Source organism: Anticarsia gemmatalis, chromosome 13 (assembly GCF_050436995.1).
Source record: "Anticarsia gemmatalis isolate Benzon Research Colony breed Stoneville strain chromosome 13, ilAntGemm2 primary, whole genome shotgun sequence".
NCBI lineage: Eukaryota > Metazoa > Arthropoda > Insecta > Lepidoptera > Erebidae > Anticarsia > Anticarsia gemmatalis.
The window spans coordinates 10,516,403-10,539,569 of record NC_134757.1 but is presented as its reverse complement, the minus strand read 5'-3'; the positions used below and the strand labels follow the sequence as shown (position 1 = coordinate 10,539,569).

At 31.3% G+C, this 23,167-nt stretch overlaps 1 protein-coding gene across 1 annotated transcript in view; it reads right to left on the bottom strand.

Annotated features, from left to right (window-relative positions):
• Window positions 1-19,787, bottom strand: part of Picot (putative inorganic phosphate cotransporter protein picot) — a 71,925-nt gene extending 52,138 nt beyond the window's left edge. The window contains exon 1 of the mRNA XM_076122219.1: window positions 19,422-19,787. Within this exon, the coding sequence (XP_075978334.1) occupies window positions 19,422-19,497 (76 nt within the window). The 5' untranslated portion in view covers window positions 19,498-19,787. The remainder of the gene's footprint in view (window positions 1-19,421) is intronic.
• Window positions 19,788-23,167: the final 3,380 nt, after the last annotated feature.

Here is a 23,167-nt window from a genome sequence, read left to right as displayed (position 1 = left end):
CAGTTCTCTCATGATTTACAATAGGTACTGACAGCAAAATTATTCATAGACAGATTTCTTTAAACATGATTTTAAATTATTATATTCGTGCAAAACAGGACTTCATTTAAAAGTTATTTAATGCCTAAAAACGTTCAGCAACTGACATGCATTCTACCATTAATTACAGTTTGTTCACGCACAGTTCGATAAAAAAAGGGCCTGTTTTCCCGCCAAAAACCAGTTGGCGGCGAAATTTAGAAGACTGGCAAAATTGTTGAAGTTGAATGACCCTAATTACCACCTTTTTATGAAGTCGCGGCTCCTGGTTTTGAGATATTCAGACTGATTGGTTTCAGTTACTTTTAAGCCTTCATTTTGAACATTCTAGATTTATACAGCACAAGTTAGTTCAATAATTATGTTTTAAGATCAATCATTCATTTGATATTCGTCATTATGTGTAAAACACTGGTATTCAGCTGCATCCAGTGGGACTAGAAGCGACTCCAACATAGTTGGAAGAAAGGCTGAATTTTATGCATTTGTAAAAAATATTATAAATCTGATTGGTAACTGGTGTTCTAGCATAGAACAAATAATAATAAGAGAAGAATAACTTTAGTTTTATAAATAAAAACGAAATAGCAAAACATCTGATCTTGGTAAATAATATAATTCCAATATATTATAAATATTTTATGCTTCAGAAAATTGCTATGAAAGATTTTCCGATAACCCCGTTTTAACATTACGACTTATGTATGTGTGTTGCTGTGTTGCATATTATTATATGCTCTTGTGTATGTGTGTACGAGTGTGTGTAAATAAATAAGTACAGGTGGCGATTTATTGTTCACAACCATATTGTACAATAGTACGATAAATATTAATTTTAAATATAAAAACTGTCATTGTATGCAATCAGTATTGATTCACATTCATGCTCTCTTATTTAATCAGCTTTTTGAAAATTGACGACTACTTATATCCTTTTTTAGGTAGAACATTTGCGCACAAGCCCCAAAACCGCACTTGGCCAGCTTGGTAGACTCAAGGCTTAGGCCTTAGCGGAGGCCTAAGAGGGGTTAGCCCTTTTAAATTCGGGAGGAGACTCCTATCCAGTGCGACAGTGATGGGATAAAAAACAATTTAATGCCAAGAGGTAAGTATTTTCTAAAAGATGACTGACATTAATCTCAAAACTAACGTCGAAGATCAAAATCAAATATCATTTAAGGAAACCCAATTTAAAAAAATATTGGATCCATTTAAAAACCCCGAAACATACATAGACAACATATCGTTACGAATAAAATAAAAAAACACCACATCAAAATAAAAAAAGGAATGATAATAATTTATTTTTTATCTTTATTTATGACAAAATTAAATTATTGCCATTGTTATTGTCTTTGGTTTAATATTTTTCTTGCAAAAGCTTGAAAGAGAACATGATGCCAAGTGGTCACGAATGTTGAATATACAATTTATGTGTAGGGACTTCCCTTACGGTATAATTGCTTCATGTGAATGGTCAAATGACTGCATTTCGACCATGACCGTAAAAGGAAAAGGTTACGTGGAAAAAGTCCGACAGAATATAATTGGAACTAAGATTACTTGGACCTCATACAATGTTGATTTGAAAAGTAAAAGACTTTTTTTACTTTCTTGTTTAATTTTAGACAGATTTTAATACTTTTATAGATGCAAAAAGTTATGAGCATCTATGGATGTTTATTACTCCTTGTTATAAAAGTTACTGAATGGATTCTTATAAAATTAGTTAGCCTGTTAGCCACAGGTTGTATTTTTCTAAGTGCGTATATATTTCGGTAAAAACAACAGGAAAGTTATTCATTCTTATAAGTTTATCATAATAGCAAGCTTATGAATCTAATAATAAATCAAACGGAACTCAATCAAGTCTAAGGAAGCAAAAGGTCAAATCCCTTTCGCCCTTAAACTAAAAAAATAAATCAATTTCTATTTTCAAACGACCGTGATCACGTATACGCTTGCCCAATATCAAATCAGTAGTACCAACATTCTAGTACAACACTGAATACGTGACTGACGCTCATTCATCGCCATTGTGACATTTTCTATTGAAATATGGCCCTATTGTACAATTACGTTGTCAACTGCATAATTATTATTTCACCAATGATAACTGATAGTTTGTTTGTTGTGAAACTTTACGTGGAAATACTTGGATTTTCCTAGAACTCGTTGAATATGAACAGTATAGTTACAGTCTCGGTAATATTTTAAAATGCTCTAGTCTACGTGATTTTGAGGTTTTGATATAATGTATTTAAGCGATTGAACACTGCTTACTGCGCACGGCTAAATACGCCCAAAGATTTTCAGTGCGAGAATTAAGTAATCCTAACTTCTGTATGAGTAAGTCTTGTCAAAATTGCTTCCTAGCTCTTCACCTCGAAAACATTTGTCAGATAAAACGGTTTTATCAAACACAATGGTTTAAATTCTAAAATAAATAAACTACCTATGTAAAATGTCACACGAAAAGAAAAACCTTAAGTTACTAAGGTGAAGAAACTAAGTTAACAAAAAACTATGTCGAATTAAACTGAAATATTTAAAAGTTAAACTAGAAGCCTGAATTTAGTTCTTTGACACACATTTGGAAGGTTGTGTGACCTACTAAAGAAACAATAAGGTTCAATTATACGGAGAACGAAAGCCTGCGGTACGGTAATCGAAGAAAAATGTACTTAGTTCTTAAAATGTATGAATATACCTAAGAAAATGTTTAAGGCTATAAAAACAATCCATCACAATTATTAGAGTAGTGGCAATGTAACTCTGTCTGTTTAAACTACTGCACCGATTGAGACAAGAGTTTCAGTATTATTTATAAGACCATACCCATTTTATTATCAGCCATTATCATTTTATTTATTATTTTATTTTTTATTTTTATTGATTACAAATTACAAAATAATGTATATTTTCGTTATATTTAAAATACATATAAATTTGAGATATTTCTCTCGTCGGGATTGGGTAAATTTTACAAGCCATAATAGTTCATCTTCGGTAGAGCAATCGGAAAAAATCTTACGAACGATGACGATGGGAAAAATTTGTATTACGATAGCCAACAGTACTTAATACTTACTGGACTCATCAGTACGGAAGTATGCGAACTCATAGATCATTGTAACGTGAAGAGAATACAAATGTCGTAAGATACTGCTTCAGGAAAAGTCCGTGATTCTCAACTGACAGTTTCAAAGGAAATAACAAGGAAAATGACCGACCTTATTGCTGTAGAAATAAAGTTATGGTTTTGACAGGTAGTATTTTTAAAATTAATGGGTTAAAAGAATATAGTATTTTAAATCAAAAATACGTGTCATATTTTTAATTTTTTATTAATACAGTTAAATTTATACATTGTACAATAAGGAAATGCTGTAACGAACACCTAACGTGTGTATATTATGTTATTCATTCTAAAATTTCGACTAAGAAGAGAGATGCACGCTGGAGTTTCTGGTTATAGTCAACAAAGCAAAGTGACGAGCATCATGACCATAGATAACAAATTTGTTTGATGCCTTCTGTCAAAAAACTGCCAAATCATAATTGGTCTTTTTTTAAAATTCAAAATCAATAATAGTTTAACTGTTACGTAACATTCCTCTTTACTCATAAAGACACGTATACACTTGCGACATTTTTTCTTAAGCGTTTATCTTGAACAGAGGCAATCTATATCTGTTAAATATCTTATCAGACGTTTGAGAGCAGTCTAACAAGTGGGTAACCTTCGATTGACAGTTGGGACGCATAATATTACTTTTTTTAAGATAATAGCCATAGTAGGTATATCTACTTTAAATTTTATATTATTATTTTATAACATATCATTTTTCCTCTTTCTGTCTCTTTCTCAAAAATGTTTTTGAAACCTGATGTTTTATTATTTTAATATTTATTATTATATCTTTAGATTTTTCTGGAATAATAAGTACGGTGAGATCTGCATAAAGCAAACCAATTGTAAAGTATGACAATTGGTTGCAACTGCAAGTTGTATTAGGTAATCATGTATTAGGTTTCAGAGCCACTTTGTAATACAATAATAATATGAGCGTTTTTTTTAACTACAATCATTTTTAAAGGGAAATCTGTAAATAGACATCGCGATTAGCAAAAGGAAAGTCTATAAAGAAAAAATGCACTTTATTGTATGATGCCGATTTGCGATAAGTGACAGCTCGTGCGATTTTGATTCAATGATGAGATATCACCTCATCTATAAGACAAATACTTATATCTTTTACATAATATTGTCATTGATATTATCACGTTGACAAATAGGACTTAAGTGTGTACACACAGCCTTAAATAAAAATACTCCGTATAAAGCTTTCACATTGCACGTGGTCTAAGCGTGTTCGGATTTCAAAATAAAGAAAGAATCTGTTTTGAAGTTGCATATAGACATTTAGTCAGAGAAAATAATATGACATATGAATCATCGTTTCAAGTTGTCTGTGGTACTTATACTTAAAATTTACATAGTTGTTTGTGACTAATATCTGCTTGCGACTTTACTTGTACTCATTATTCTTTTGGAATATTTTGACATATCAAGCTTAAAATATGTTAGATTTAATCATCTTTTTGATTTCTGATCTGGTTTGATGTTTCTATGAGCCCTATAAACAAAGTTTACCTCTTAACAATGTTGTAAGCATAGATAGACAAGTTATATTTGCAAGTCATGCTTATCCTTTAATTTGTAATTGCAATGTTTATAAAATAGAAATAACCATAAAATAATATTTATGGGCTGTCTCAACAGTCTTGAATAAGTATAATATAGCGTACCATGAAGAACTATGCCAATTTTCTTTTTTATCCTATAACTGTCACTTTATCTGCCAGTTAGGATATCCGGAACTTATCCATGACCAGTGAAACTGAGTCATAGCACAGTTACCTACATCAATATTTCATTTTGAGTATCATGATATAACAATAGTTAACTTTACGTAAGTTTATAAGCAAGTAATATTTTATGTCCGCCATAAAATTAAACCGCAGGTGGATTTATTAAATAATTGAAAAAGTAAATCCCCATAGTTATTGTTTTTCAATATATGTTATGATTTATAGCATATATAATTCGATTACTACGAGTTTAGTTTAGTTCATGGCCTAACGTCATACCCGAGAAAATGTTTTAAGTACTTATGCATCGACAATTTTTATGAAAATATTTTATGTTCCTCGCGTCAAAGAACTAATAAATCTAATATCTATCAGATAGCTTATAAGAAGACATATTCGAGAGATTTTAATTACATTTTCTATTATTTTATTTAGCAAATAGGTTATCTCACTAACATAAAAACTGTTTACCTGGTCTTATGGATAAAAGTTGCATAGACTGCATACCTAGTTGCTTTGCGATTAAACGTAAAAAATCATTTTTTACTATTACTTCAACCATTAATGGTTATTACAGCATGATTTTGCTTGTTAAAAATAAACCGTTTATTTTGTCAAAAACCTGTTATGCTAAAATTATGTAATTAATACAAAGCACTGACTTATAATGGAATGAGTAAAATAGCGTAAACAAATAAAAATATTTCGCTTTTGTTATTGTATTTCAAATAATTTACGAGTAGTTATGCATTACGAGATAAATAAAGTTTTAGAATTAATTAACTAACAACATTTTGTTGGGGAATTAACTATTGTTTAAAATGAACAACAGTTACATAATGATTTACGTACCAAATAACTTAATTCATACAAAAAAAAAAACAAATAAACGAATACATCAATCTGTGGTTTTAACAATAATCTACTATTTGTGGAAATTATCCATTGTTTTTTTACAGCGAAGTGTCATAAACAAATAGATAAAAAAAAACTTTGTGGTCAAACTGGTTTAAAACAGTTAAGTAAATATTTATGGTCAATATACTGTTCTTTTGTATGTAAAACCTTAAAATTAATTTACACCTTCTATGCAATGTGATGTGGTGGTCATATTATTACATTATTGTGTTAATAGCAATACTTTTTTTATTAGTACTTTCTTTTAGATTAGATCATTTTTTTAAATTATAAGCATAAACAAACAGCCTTACTAGACATAACTTATATTAAAAATGCGAAAGTTTGGATGATTTGATAGATTGTTACTCAATCACGCAGAACTACTGAATGGATTTTAACGATATCTAATCCACGAATAGTTTATTGGATTAACACATTGGATTGTTGAACTCTTTTCATTTTGGGAAAATATTTTCCTTCAGACAAAGTGACAGTCAGAAGCTAGTTTGTTATATTATTCACCCTCGTTCGAAAAAAGAGCTTAAAATATAAGTATTCAAAATATTGCTTCATTTAACAAACTATCAAAACAACGAACACTCTAAAATATTCGTTCACCGAAACATTTCCTATAATAAAACAATTAATAATCAACATGAACTCATGACATACAAACAAACACACATAATACTCACGCGAGACCAATCAGCGTGAATGTATTTATTGACACAAATCATTTATATCCGCCATTCATCTTTACGTCATAATATTTAAGTATTTACATACATAAGTGTATTACACGAATTTGCATGTACCGATGATATAAGAATTTGTTATGGCAATCGACTTTGAATAATCGATTTTGCATTTATAGAATGATGTATTATATTATTGTTATACACCGAAAGCTTTCAGTAAAGAAATGTGCAAGGAGGTATAAGAAATATGTTTATTTCCGAGTTCAGATGTTCTTTTACAGGAGTAATGCATTATGCAATACTTTGGTCTCCTGGCTAGCGTAGTCTCGCATTTTTCAGGTAAGATAACAAAGTTGTCTGTTGATATTGTATGTATAATAGATATTTTTTTAAGTATTTAGTCTGCTATCGTTATATCATAAAAAGGTGTACAAAAATAACTCAATTTAGTCAAAACAAGCTAAATAAAGACCTTGCGGTCAAATCGATGCCAAAATAAATTAATTGGCGCCATAAAATCGTATCTTAATCACCATATTAATCAGAATATAGACAAATTAATTATATTGCAATTCTTTCATTTCAATATCGATTACGTAATCGATTTAATAATAATCGATTCAATATATGAAATCATTAACATTATAAAGTGCACAATGTATAGACGTCAATCTGTCTATTTTACATTAATTATAACAAAAAATAAAATAAGACTAGATTCAGCCAGCGACTTTGTCCACGTGAAACCCAAGGTAAAAGGTATGCTAAGTGTGTGCATTGTATTCATCAAAATTAGTTCTGTCAGTTTTAGTGTGATTAAATAACAAACATCCAAACCTTCGCTAATATTAGTAAGGAAATAAGTAATGGATTGGTACAGCTCTCTTATTACGTAAAATCATAATAGCCAAAAAGAAGGACAATAATAATTGGTAATAGTACGTTCAGGCTGACTTTTTGACTCTTAGTCACTTCGACAATGGATTCTATTCTCGGACGTTAAAAGTTGTACCCAAAAAAAGGCCATTTTCAACTAATCCAATCAAAACTACATCAACCTGTTTAAAGCTCTCAACAGCTCTATAAATAACGAAATAAATCTCAAAATTATATAGCCTCAGGCAACTGGTTCACAATAAGTTATTATACAAAAAAAACAGTCAATCAGTATTGACGTAGAAACAATTAAAAAGCCAATTTATACATATAAAACTTTTCCGTTACCGAATGACTGACAGACAACTACCGAACACAAGAAACTAAAAGGCAAGTATATATAATCCTTGAAGAGTGTAGGGGTGCACGAAGAAAATATTTTTTTTAATTCCCTTTCTGAAGGGAGTGACAAGGTGCAAAACTTAAACTATATGAAAGATCAGTAAGAGAAAGTTTTATGAAAACGGGAATACTAAAATCCACGCAGACAAAGACGCGGACGGTCGCTAGTTGTTCCATAAAACTATTGTGACTAGTTTATTCGCTAATATATTCATATTTTTGATTGGCAAAGTTATTTCGTCTAAAAATAGAGCTATTAGTTCAACGTTCTGAATCAGACACGGATATAAATAACCTTTTGGTTTTTGAACGTTCGAGAATTTTGAATACTTATATAAGTGCACTTCACTGTGCTTCAGCCAATGATACTTAATTGACATGTCAACAAACAGTCCCAAGTAAAATTATTAAGGTCAAATAATGACACATATTATGTTCAACAAAGGCCAATACTGAGGAGCTATCACGTATCTCAGTTGACAACTATTTGAAAGCCACTATGCCTTACATTGTTTTCTTCCTAAGATTATAGTGATTAACACTATAAACAGAGCAGCAATGTACTGAATAGTGACCATCACTTTGACGTACGCTAGCTGTCAACTGAAATACGCGATACGCATACTGGTCGTCAATTATATGACATCTTTCATCTTTTATGTCAAATGTGTAATTAATAGCAGCAACTTAATAAAATTGTAAAGAGAAAGAATATATACCAAACCCAATGTAGGTTTGCAATACACAAGTTAAAAGTATTTCAAAAAGAACTGCATGTAATCTACCTTACATAACCTATGAAATAATCGTATTAAAACATATTGCATAGTTCTTTGAAAGTAGACGTTATAAGTAATATTAACTTTTATAACCGAAGGTTGAAACTACTTGAAACTGAGATTATATTTTAATTTACCTTATTGGAGATCAATTAAATAAACTCGAAACTAGTCATAAGTGTCATTGTTGAACGAAAATGAATCAGAATTGACTAGTAATTACAATCTTCCTTAATAATATTATCCTTAAAGACCTATTTTGAAATATCTGTATACTTATACGTCTATTACAAATACGAGAATATCTTCCTGTCAGTAGTGAAACAGCAAAATGTTCTCGTCTTAAACAGGTTAGATTTTCAGTTAAACTTAATTTTCGAATATGAGTCTTAGCAGATTAGCACCTACATTACATAAATAGTGTATTTAAAAAAATCTACGTAGGTCTGTATATTAAAGTAGTGATAAAAAGGTACCTTTGCAATCATACTAATATTATAAATGCGAAAGTTTAGGTGTTTGTAACTCAATCACGGCAAAACCACTGAACGCATGTCAATAAAAATAGGAAATAAGATAGTTTATAACACCGATTACAGAACATAAGACCTACTCCGCGAAAGCAATTCACGCGGACAAAATTGCGAGCAGAAGCTAAGTACATAATAAAATATACCTTCATTTTCCATTTCCTTATAAAGAGTTATCTCGGAAACCTCCGCCATTGTTTGGCCGTATTATAAGCAGACTGTAGAAGTAGCACTACCGTATAAAACTTGTCGATACTATCGTTAGAGGACGGTTCAATTATAACCTTATTGCCGCTAACTACAGATTTATATTTGCATTTTCCTTCTATCTCCCCCATTAACGTAGTGTACCTATTTATAATCAATCATTTAGGTAGGTATCTGATATTCATCGGGATAAGGTAAGCAGGTAAGTGTTTAGAAATATATTTTCCGCAGAAGAATTTGTTAAAGTTGACCTGAAAACCTGCCCTTATTGAATGCATGAAGAATATGAGTTTTACGTTTGCGTTTCAACTGTCCAATCTCACTTTATTTAAGTAGTCATATAATTAAGCATAGGCTAAGACGTAAACCTATAATTATATTTCGATGCGAAAGTACATCTATCTGATATGTATGTATGGTACCGCTAAACACTACTCCATTAAATTGTTGTATTTAACTGTCAGTAAGATTTCAGGTAAGCGAATGACCGAATTTAACGAAAAGAGGACATTCTTATTTCTCAAATATAATATTATAATCAATATCGCTGCCAGTTTTTGCCAGCGGCTTGATGTAATACTTCTCCCGGTATACGATTTTGCTTATACTGTCACTGTACCTACAGCAAAATGAACTGTCCTGTATAAAACACTTATAATTTAATTACTCTTTATTCTGACGCATTTCTTAATCGTATATTTAAATCTGACAGATTAAACCAATGTTTCCTGCTAACAATTTTATATAGTTTTTTTTATGCCATAGTGTTAAGTTTTACTTTTTAAAGTTACAGTCAAGGCTGGCGGTTTAAAAGTGAATGTTATTGAGATATTAAAAGGTGATAGTGTGTGGAATGTCCGTCTGATTATGTAATGCGATATTATTTTTAGCCTACATTTTGTTAGTTAAGTCTCATGCAAGAATTGCATGTGGATAAGCACTAATCTACGAGATAATTATTGATTATTTCTACTTTAAAGGGCACAGATTTTATTATGTCTTTGCAGTGTGAGTTTTGTTTATTCTGAAACGGTATGTTCTTTTGTTGTCGAGATAAATGCTTACTTAGATTAAGTTAAAATGGAAGCGGAAGATGAATATCTTATTGCAACAGTGTCTTAACGCACGCAAATATTTAACAAACTTTATCAAGTAAGCAGAAATAGCATTTTACATAACGGTGAAGGAAAACTTCTCAAAGAAAATATACAATATCCTTACGGCATTTAAAAAAGTAGGTAATTCAGATAATGTCAGTTACATTTCAAGTTAAACACAATCCACTAATTCCAATTGCCAACCATCCAATTTATCTAAGCCGATTGCAAAATCAACGTGACATTCGAAGGAAGAGGTCGTTTTCAAGTGAATTTCACAACAACGACACACGACTGACAGATGCACGTCACACTGAGGGGCATGTTGCGACAAACATCCGATTATCCACTTTTAACCACTATTATACAGCATTGTACTGCAAACTGTGGATAATACGACACGGTTCAATGAACTGTAGCTTGATTTAATGATTGGATTAGATTTGCGAATTGTCTTTTTGATTGGGGTTTGTGCTTTGTCATTTATTATACCTCTAGCAGACTCGTAACTAGCGGTCCTGTATGACAAGATAAATGGATATGAATGTACCAAGTGGCGTTCTCTGGTCGCTGCCTACCCCTAGTTTGTAATCTTAAGATACTGTTTGCGAAATACTAGAAAGAAAGCTTATAATATATTGCGAGTGTGTATGTAAGGGGTAATCTCCGTAACTGCTAAACGTACTTTAGTAATCTATCAGCATTCAGCATCTGATACGTCATTTTGGTATAATATCCTACATTATACCAAAAGAACGTAGGCTATGTGTAGATAATCCACTTGTGTTTAAATGTCTATTAAAAGGATTATAACGAGACTAGAGGTTGGACACTTCGTCCAGGATAACTAAATGAATCATGTTGTTTTTTTATTCACTAAATATATTCTAAAAGTAGAACGTTCTTAATTAATCACACAGAACAAAAACGCGTAGTGGCGAAAGTCCTTGTAACAAAAGATTGTAACCGTTACTGAGTGAATGACTGAATGAGTGAACGATCTCTACTGACATTCGCTAATGGTAATGACATCTCCACAACTGGGTGATGCATTGACCTGAAGCCGCTATTTTTTGTTCCTTTTTAAGTAGGTAGGAGAATTATTCCAGTTATTTATTAAAATAAGTGGCTGAAGTAAGCATTAATCGAATTCTAAAGAGTATAGTAAAACATGTTGGTCGACAATGGTCAACATAATAAAAACCACCCAAAAAATCAATCATTTTTTATTTATACGAATTCCTCTTTAGTCTGTGTGAATGCTCTACATATCAGTAGAAACGGTCTCTATCGATGTACAACCATAGGAACCATTAAAAAAGTATAAGTTGTTTGGCTTTCATAATAAAAAACCTATGCATATTAGCAAACACAGTGGGTACACGTAATAAATAAACGTAACATAATAAAGCACTCTCTCTAAAGTCCTTGCCAGTGAAATATTGCCGAGTTCATACACTTTAACTGACACAGTTTCACACTTAGTTCGTGATCGAATTACTTCACACAATGTGCTATAACTATACGTAATATGAAACAAAAATAAAAGTTCAAAATGTCAATGTCATTTAACTGTCATAATGTTTACGCGGGAAAAATCTTTTGTTCGTCTTTATCAAGGAGGTTGCGAATGTGTAACAATGTTTTGAACCTGTTTGGTGGTTGTCCTTATAGCAGGAAACGGGCACAAAAAAACATGCATGGGCTTGCCAAGAAATATCTTATTGCGGCTTGATGCCTTAAGGCTTTTCCTAGGTTTAGAGATTCTCCATTTTTTACAACCTTGGCAATGTAACATGTGATTATAAATAGCCTTCCCTTGGGCAAATCTTTATATTATCTTTACTATACAGAGCCAGCTCTATTCAATTCCAATTATAACTCAAGTCTAACCTACTGAATATTTATTTTCACCTTACTTGCCGTGAGAAGATATTAAAATCAATCACGTCACAGGCAATCCTTGACATGCATTCTTGTATCAATTGAAAAATACAATTTATAACAACAGGGCATTTCGCAAGCCATTATCAACTAGTAAAAAAAACATCGATATATTTAAAAAAGGTAATTGATTATTTCGTAATTAGAACGCGCACGTGGGGGGACGCGAATAGAGAAAATCCGATAAAAAGGTTCTGAGTTTCACAACCTCTTTGTAATGTGATATGTATAACGGTCAAGTGTGTGCAACGACCTTCGTTGAAACCATGTTACATTATCATAATAGTTTGCTTAATTGTAATGATAATTATTTCGACATGTAAAGATATGAATCATAGATCCTGTGTTAGGAAAAACTTTATCAACGCGGTAATTTTTCTATGTGAGGAAATGAATACGTCCTTCCTAGCGTACATCCCTATATGATTTAATTGTATTCATTTCCTTAGTCTAATTAGGTGGGATTTAATTATCTTTTGTCTCGGCCCTTTCCTTGTTATGACTAACAGCCTTACAATATTTATCCGACGTTTAAATGGTTTAAACGTCATTATTTCAGTGACTTCCCATTTTGACATTAATATTTTTTTATTTTACAGCTTGGGTTAAAGGATTATATGCCTAAAAAAGAACTACCTACCGCGGTATATTCTGTCTACGAACAATAAATAACTAAACTAGAATTGTAATGAGCTATTGTAGGTGTGAGGGAAAATAATCAATGGTATTGTTTTCCTATAATATGTGATTCAAAGCCGGCGTGATGACTAAACAGAACAAATATTACGCAACCGTACAAACACTCACTAAAACAAACGTAACCCTTTACGATGATGGATTTATTTATAACCGCAAAGTTTACTGACTAATTTTCTTTTAAAGACTGACTTTAAAGATCCAAATGAGTTTCCAAAACAAGCTGTTGGTTTAGGATTCTAGAGTATTTTTGGAAGTATCTTGAAGATTATTTTTTTTTCATTCAAAATAAAATACGATGTTTTGTTAAACCCGTGTATACTGCATGTCATTGTTTTCTAAATTGTTTTTAAGGGTCTATCAATTCGTCTCAAAATCAGTAAGAGGAAAACAAGCTTTTTGCTGTGGGATAAGTAGCATTACTTACTATATATTTGCAAAGTAGATTTTTATTATAATCACAGCTGATCGCAGTAATCGCAGATAAAGGTAAGTTCTTCCAAATTTAACCATTTCTAAATAATTGCGTAAAGGCATGCAAAAGCAGCTCTATCTTTTAACTTTGAAATGTCCTCCACACCACACCTACAGTATATGAAAGAGAAAATAAAATATATTACGAGTAAAAATAATGAGTAACCGTGATAAAGCAAAACTATAAAACCCATAAATACTTTAAGCCACGTGCTTTGATGATAAATAAGTATAATATTTAAAAAATGTTTAAAAATAAAACAACGCATTAGCAAACTAATGTCATAGTCAATGATACTAGTCGTATTTTTTTAAACTAGGCACTGTGTGTAGGTATATTAAATCGTATTTGAAACGTAGCTTTTTGTTAATTTATTATTACAATATTATGTTTTTGTGTATTTTTTAGGGTAATAACGATCTAAAAAGAAAGCTAAATGATTCTTTATTAGTATTACCTACTTCTTTTCCCTTTAAAGCATCAAAAAGTTTGATAAAATCTTTCAGTACGGAAGGAAGCCTGTTTATAATATAAGTAGAAATGCAAACAAAATGTATCACGAGTTGCCTTAGTGAATATCACGAATGTATTTATCTAACTATTGTTAATGAGTTAAATAACCTAAAAGGCAGTTTTATTTATTCAACAATATTTTAATCAGCGTTTGAAATCAACGAAATCAATTATTTAGTCTCATTTTCGCGGTAAATTAAGTTTAGATTAACTAAAAAAACAAGACGGTGTTTAGGATTTTCTTAATACTATTCATAAATCTAAGCTACTGTTGCAAATATGGCCGCTTTTACAGATTATAATAATTATGACAGGATGTGGTTAGTTATCGTTATGTAAATGACAAAATTAAATTATATACTAGAGAATAATCTAAGTCATATTATAGGCAACCGGCGCCGGCGCCTGTACGACATGATATTTGGATATGAAAGAAGCAAGGGCCGTTTGTAAGGATCGTACTAAGCAGCGATCTCTGGTCTTTGGAAAGAGAATTTCCCTATGGAAAGAGCGCGTGATTTTATGTATGTAATTATCAAAGTTAATGGCTTATAGAGGTGAAGCCTACACAAAGCTTTCTTTTCTATGAATCTAAATGTCATTTGTCATTAGAAAGTATCAAAAAATAATTACATTAAATCAGTAAGTACTGAGTATTGAATGCGTCATTAATTTTACTCTATTCATTGTTTGATTGCGTTGTGCATATAAAACAACCATTACTTCTCTAGACATCGTTGATTCATCTAGTATTGTCTTTGAATAAAGAATTATCGGGTCTATGACGAAACCACAGAGCATGACGACAATAAAATAAAACAATATAAAACCATAGACTATGAACAATAAAAAAACAATATAAAATATAACATAGTATAAATACAGAATATCACGCCTGTTCTACCCGAAGGTGCAAGCAGAGGTGTCTGAAATACACCTGGTCTACGAGTCGCCGTTAACAGAAGTAATTCTCATGTAATAGGAAGCGAGTCTATTGCCATAAACCGAGCACGCTACTGAACTCCAAGCAACTATTTAAAAAAAAAAAAATATAAATAAGAGAAAATTAATTTAGTATTTTGGGACCTCATGTTCCGCAGTGGGATACACTACCGACCACAATATTAAAAAGTAAATTTCCGCCTCTAGTGTTATACTTCCGATCTATTTATAGTTTGACATGTAGGGCATGTCATCGTAAATCGTTTCATACGTATTTGTAGGTCACATTTTGGTTACTTAACTCGGAACACTGGTACAACCAGTGTAAACACATGTAATATCGATCTAGTGGTCCTTCGAAAGGTTGCTGAACTTTCGTTTTCACCGAGGTTAATACTGGTGTACCATATAATTATAGTAAAACTAGAGGCCGCCCGCGACTTCGTCCGCGTGGAAACCCTAACCGATCTCTCGGGAACTCCGGGATAAAAAGTAGCTTATGTGTTATTCTGGGTCTTCAGCTACCTACAAACCAAATTTCATAGTAATCGATTCAATAGTATTTGCGTGAAAAAGTAACATACATCCATACATAATCACAAACTTTCGCATTTATAATATAAAGTAGGTACGATAAGAAATGGATAATATGAAAAGTTTTTTAAAAAAATCCAAAAGTAACTTCTAATTAAATAGATTGTTTTGTCCAAAACTAAGTTGACGAGAATAAATATTGCATTGCCTTATGCATTGTCGTTTGTAATACCCTTTAATCATATCAACTGAGTGTAAATTAAATCAACACCTTATACGCAAGCATATTTTTGAAAAATACTTCAATTTGATACATTTCAAGTGATCTATTAGTAAAGTTTCAAAGTCCAATAAACATGCAATACATCACATGATGATCGGATGATCTCGTTTCCGCTATTTAAACCATAATTTAGACATTCTATTATAAAATGTATGTATGATTTTCAATTAGCACAAAATCAGATCACTTTTGGTAAATCAATTTAGTCGTTTAACTAAGCGTAAATGTCACGATCACGATGTTTTTTTTATTTGTTAAACAATTACTACGTTCGGTTTAGGCGTTGCGCGGCCATTGTGTGTCTGTCATGCATGACGGCTAACCATTTATTTATTTTTGTCGTCCTAAAGGCTGTATTATTGAATCAGCGTGTGAATAGAAAATTACTTTATACAATTGTTTTATTTCTTAAGCTAATTTGTTCGTAAATCGGTGGCATTTATGACTTGTGGTCAATTATTTTAGAACAATAGATAAATAATTTATCTAGATCCGTGTTACTTCCTTTAACCAGTGGCAACTTGCACATGGCCGCTTGTTGTTTTGAAGATTGAGGACTTGAAGCGTATGATTACAGAATAGCTGATAGACAATACCAAGGGTTTGGCGCCTCAAATACTTTTACATAATCTTACAGCAGTTCTCACAGTGTTTTAACTGTAAATTATAAAATTCGCAGGTGGGAATTTTGTTAACGGTAATTTTGAAAAATTATCCTCATTATAAAAAGGGGCTATCTATCCATCTACAAGCCCGGAGCGTAAACTTGAAGATTTTGCGGAACTTGTCGTAAATTTAACAAGACGATTATTATGAACTTGTAAAACGATGACGTAGGTTGGAGGTTTAATTTATTTTATAATAAGGAAGTTGGCGACTGGTCCTCATCGCAACCTCATTCTAGTTTATTTATTTTACAGCCTGAATACAACCTTTTTATTGCTACTGATTAATTCTGTACAATGTCTATTCGATTTTAATACAAAGTTCAGTGAGTATGTTGCCACGAGAGAGAAATAGGGATTGAGCCTTGCATTTACGGAATAGGTTTTGGGCTTATGAATGCGAATGAAGTAAGGGAAATTTGTGAGAATCGTAGCAAGTCGCGTTCTCTGGTCTCTGCCAACGCCTGTGGGAAAAGGTTCCCTTTTCTGTATGTATGTATGAATTTCAGGCCTAAAGCCAGTGTTTTACAGTAACATTAAGATTGTACATTTAGTACGGTGTACATTAAGTGTTTTCATATTTATGGGGAGTTTTCACAACGTAGGTACGTTATTTGGGTGAACTTTGTTAAACTAGACTTAGAAATTTTCCCTACGTTTGACAAAACAAGAAAAATATAAAATGCTTTGAATAAAATCGCTTATCATCATTGAACTTTGGAACATAAACAATTGGTCCTTATTTGTCGAAAATATCACAGACATAAAAAAGTAATCAAATTAGTAGGCAAACGCGAAATGCTCTGGATCTTTCGTGCTAATAAACGATGTCAATAATTTTCAAATGCATAAAAAAAATCGATACTTAGCATACCTTAAAAAAAGTTCCGATTATAAAAAATCTTAGGTTTTAAAATTAGCATAAAATGTGTAAAATGGCAATTGTGATACAAAAACAGATTTTTATGGACATTATTATTTATACCTAGGTTTTGATTGCATTTATTTCTTAAGTTTTTTACGACTGCTGGGATTTTTTATTTTATTTCATATGCTTATTCTTTCGGAAACAAGCAAATTATAAATCTGACAAAATATGTTAGGAAGAATATAATTTATTTATAAATGATTTCATTAAAGTCTTTATCTATTTAGGTACGTGCGAATTTTAACTTTAAGGCAATTACAACAAAAACACTACTTACTAATAAAAAGGTATTTTTTTATAGTTTTAGTACTATTTTTCTAGGTAAAGGTATTAATTGACAGCTTTGTTGTAAAACTGCCTTTTGTCATAACTGTAGTAATTTTTTATTAGTGTTTTTAATACCAAATTTTAGTGCTCTTGAAAGAAAACTAAAGAAACACACCATTTTCAATGAAACGCTGTAACTTTCATTATTCTTCATCGTGATAGTTATTGTTTATCAGCAAGGAAGCAATCCATCTTATTAAGATATTTATGTCAATCTTAAAACACTTCAAGTGACACGACTATAGGTACATTTATTGATAAAAATCTTGATCATACAAGATATTATTTTACTACAAGAATAAAATTTATTTGCATAATAATATATAGTTACTATGCAAGTTAAAAATCGTAAAATCGTCAACAGTAATTTTCCTATAAACATTAAATAAAAATTAGTGCCTATTTTTCCATTGCTAGATAACTTATTTGAAAAATCATTTTGCCGGTTTGACTGATATTATAACGTAAAGAGGATCTGTCAAAATATCATAATAATAATAATAAAAGCCTATCGATTTATATAAATACTTAGGTTTTTAATGTTCATATGTTTTATCAATTGAAAAGAAATATATTAATTAAAAAAACATATTTAATTTAAAAATCTATATTGACTTGAATTCGAGATTGACAATATTATCTTTGAAAGTCAGTGATATTTACACATTACTTAGTAAGAAAACCGCAGATAAGATCTATAGTGTTAAAATAAATAAAGTTTTTTTACGAAAACATTGAATTTCCAAATTATTGTATTTTTTTACTTTCAAATAACCACCTTATTACAATTCTATTGATTTTTTCATATTTTTACTTTTTAACATAAGCTATTTTAAAGAAAAATATTATTATTTTTACATAAAAATCGCTGAAGAATTCGACCTCTAAAATAACTTATTTTGATAATCAATTACCATTAAGCCATAAATAAATATTTAGCAACAATTTGTCATATTACATGTTCCGGCCGAAAAATAACGTTAATAAGAATAAACACGATTCGAAACCTGTCGTAATAAATCTAATTTATTTTTTACACATTTAAATTAAGTATATTATACTCAATAATATATATTTTTTACTTTTAGCCATATTTTGTTTAATTTTACGTAAACATATAACCTACTTTTTATTATTTTATTTTATTAAATAAATCACAACGCATTTGCAAACTTGACTACGAATTAAAAAAAAACTGATCAAATTAAAAAAAAAACACAACAAAACCGTAATCTAATATTTATGGTGAGAAGAACACTATTTCATTCTTCATGTTTACCCTCCAAATAAAACATGCCGCGATACGGAATGTCATGGCGACGCAAAATTTACGTTATCTATTATATAATTAATCAGAAACTGGTTTTAGCAAATAAAATTAACATTGATAATGATCTTGGTGTTTTAGAAGCGTGGAAGTGGTAATAAAATATTTATTTAAATGCATATATTTATAGTTTTATAAACCGATTTGATTATACGCGTAAAACTTTACGATTAATGTTGACAGCTTTTTTTTAAGATTAATAGCTGAGTACTACAATAAAATCCTGAATAAATAACACTTAAATAGAGTTGAATTATTTATTACAATTTACTTGTTTTTGTTTCAGTAAAATATATTTTTTTGTACCATGTTTAAACCGTTTTTTACTAACTGCTGATTTTCTATCAATATTGTATTTTATTAATAAAAAGAATAATAACTTACTTGGCTTATCCGAAACATCGTCATCCATAATCGCCAGTTTGCTCGGCCTTTTGTCATCTTCGGATTTCAAACCCATTTTCACTGTCGGGAAATTAAAATAATAAAATCAAAATTTAAAAATCGAACGCTTTTAGCGCTGCTCACTTATTGCACAGATTAAAATTCGTTATTTTATTTTTATGTAACTTTGTAAAATTCGAGTTCGAATGCGGAGGAATGATTGTTGTCGGTTGTATGAAATAAACACGCGCGCGTCAGATCGCCATACTCGCGACAGGTGAGCCTGGCCGCGTACTCCGTCTACGAAGGTTAGTATCGACTGTCACGGTACAATGGACTAGCCTTGTTTTTAAGGCACGCGAGTCGGCTTGCAGGCACGCCGCACGCAGCGTCTATCGCGCGTATGTAGGTAGGCTCATATCAGTGAAATTGACATAGCAATTGACATGGGGACGAAGGTTGATCGAGATTATGACAGCTCTCAAATTAGGTTACATCTAATTGGTAAATATAGCAAAAATTTTGTAGAATCGCAAAATATTTATTTTTGAAATTATATGTAAGCTTTTGAGAGCAAGCCAGGATTTAGCGAGACGGGTAAAATTAAAAAAATATCATATCACGTTGAGCATATTTAGAGCATACCTGTAGTACGTCATTTTGACATTTCAGGTAATATTGCACAGAGTATTAACACAGTTTCGGCGCAGTTAACTAAAAATAGCTGTCATTAGTTTAAAACCTTTTTATCCATGCATACTAATAAGTACCACTTATTGTAAAGTTAATTTTGGAACCAAGAAACTGCACAAGGATACTAAGTATGCCCATATAAATTTGAAGGTAGCAAAACAAAAAATATGCAAGAATCTAACGATGTCATCATAATGAAGTTTAATGAAGTGGAATCATGTATCTTTTGAACAATTTATGTACATAACGATGTATTTTGAGTTTAAAAATGTGTTACAACCCCGAGGGGAATGACCTTTTGACAATATTTTTTTTTATTTCGATACCTCTAGACTTTTTTTTAATGTTTTGTGTCAAAGCATAGTTGCTCATGCCCCTTTAAAAAATAATATGGTATTTAAAGAAAAAAATTACACTACACCAAGATCTATTCTTTTGTGAGTATGGTGGGAGGACGTACTGAGACAATAAATATTTAGAAATAGCAGACAAATTTATGTTATCAATAACATAGCAAAATGTAATAAAAATATTTCTAGATTGTTCTATCGAAACGACATTCAAAATTCAAAACCAGTTATCAAAAACAAAAACAATTTAAATATAATAAAACTGAGCAGGTTTAAACTTATATTGCTCATGATAAACTGCTTTACTAATCTCAAAGGCGACAAAACAGCATTATTTCTGTATTAAAATACTAGCGACTCGCTCCGGGTTTCACTGCAATTACCATAACACATCGTACACTAAAAACTTCTTAGACAATCTATACTAATATTATAAAGCTGAAGAGTTTGTTTGTTTGATTGTTTGTTTGTTTGTTTGAACGCGCTAATCTCAGGAACTACTGGTCCGATTTGAAAAAATCTTTCAGTTTTAGCTAGACCATTTATCGAGGAAGGCTTTAGGCTATATAACATCACGCTACGTCGATTAGGAGCGGAGTAGCAACGAAAAATGTTACGAAAACGGGGAAAATTTTGACCCATTCTCTTCAGCGACGCAAGCGAAGTTGCGCGTGTCAGCTAGTCGTTTTATAAATTAGTGACAACTGCATGGAAATCAGTTCATTAGAAAATAAGTTTATGGCGAATAGACAGATAGACGCGGCGAGGGGACTATGTACTTAGTTATGTATTAATTTATTTACACGAGCAACAACGTATTATACAATGTAAGTTACTTAGAATATATCTAAATAATAATATTATCTTCGTTCTTAGTAACTGTTCGCCTTCCTGTTAATAAATAGACAATAGATTGTGTGTGTTGCCAGAATAAATAAATATTTGATATAGGGAGTTCGCCAAGGTACTCATCCCGAGCTAACTTTTGGACTTAACGATTTTTTAAAAGCGAAGGTGTAAGCAGGTGTTATCGAAATACCTACAATAAAGGTTTGTTATCTAAGATCCCAGGATATAATCTATCATCCTGTCAAATTTTATCCAAACTGTCTAAGCCTTTTTCGCGTGAAAAAAGTACAAAACAAGCATATGCGTTCTTTGGTCTCTGCCAACCCCTATTGTAAAAAGGCGTCATATATGTATGTATGTAGTTTTTTCGTGAAAAACTAACATGCATTCACAATAACAAACTTTCGCATTTGTAATATCAGTAGGCTATAGTTGCATGTTTTTTCTGAAAAACATACAAAACATACTGTGCCGACCACACTTAACATGTTATAAGGACAAGACAAGGAAGAGTATTTAGTATGTATGGAGAAAAAGACACGTAATGTAGAAATACCGTCATTTACTACGTAGCTAGTTGGCTAGGTAAAACCGCAACTCAACCAAATATCAAAACATAATATCGTCATACAATTAGTTTGTGTACAAGGATGGGATCTCCCGCGGGTTCAATAGACAATAGTTACCTTTACTTTGTTAGTCATTACGCACTAACCGTCTTAGTATTAAACGTAGTGCAAGCCCTGATTTGTTATAAAGTATTTTGTCTCTTACAATCAATTTTGAAACGACATATGAGTGAAGAAGACAAAACATTGTTTAATAAATCAGAGCTTAGACGACGTTTTTTAGTAGACAGTACGTGTTTTAACGCAGGTTTAATAAAAAAACCTCTAATTTTATTTTCTCATCATAAGTCATAAATAATAACTGAAAGACTGAAACTAACCAACGCCAAAAAAATAACTTATGTTTCTCCTTATGCCATTATAACTGAAAGATTGAAACTACATAACCAATGGCAAAAAATTAAGCTAACTTCTGTAATTCAAAATAACAAAAATGAATAATCGTTCTGTCTTATATTATGAGCATAATATATTATTATGGACGCATCTCCGGCTGAATGGAGCAAGTATTTACGAAAATTGAAAAGGCCAACCTAAATAGAACCTTTCTTACATCACGAAAATCATTTCTCTGAAAAATCAAAACTTTACACAAGATAAGGCTGTTTGCATAATTGTTATCAACAAAACAACTCAAAAGATATGTAGCAAAACTTAGTGAACTTGGCCTTACATTTGAATTTACATTTGAATTGTCAGTGACTAAGAAATAATATCAAAGATAAGTCAAAACAATACATTTTACGCAAAGGCTTACTATGTTTTTCATTATGTTATGGTTAGTGGTCAACCTAGTGTCAAAGTTGTTCACGAAGACCATTGACATGGCTTAACGATTGACATCATAATTGACAGCAACAGAGACCAATTATTACGTGCTTCCCGAAGCACGGGGACGCTCATTTCAAATACATAAGCGGCCATCCATCTTTGGAATCGCCGCGCAAGTCGATACTTAACCAACAACAGTTCCTTGACCGATTTTGGTTTTGTTTTGCAGGTCTACACATAGATTTTTACTCGTGTTCAAGTTAAAAGAACTATCACTAAACAACATGTAAGTTTCCAGTATTATTAATACCTATAGCACGTTCCACTCTGACAAATACTTTTCTGCCTTCACAAACATCATTGTTTGTCACTACAGTGTCAGTTATATACTATAGGTATAAGGGTAGAGTTAGTAATAAGTAGTTTTTCCCCAAACACTGGTAGTAAAATATTA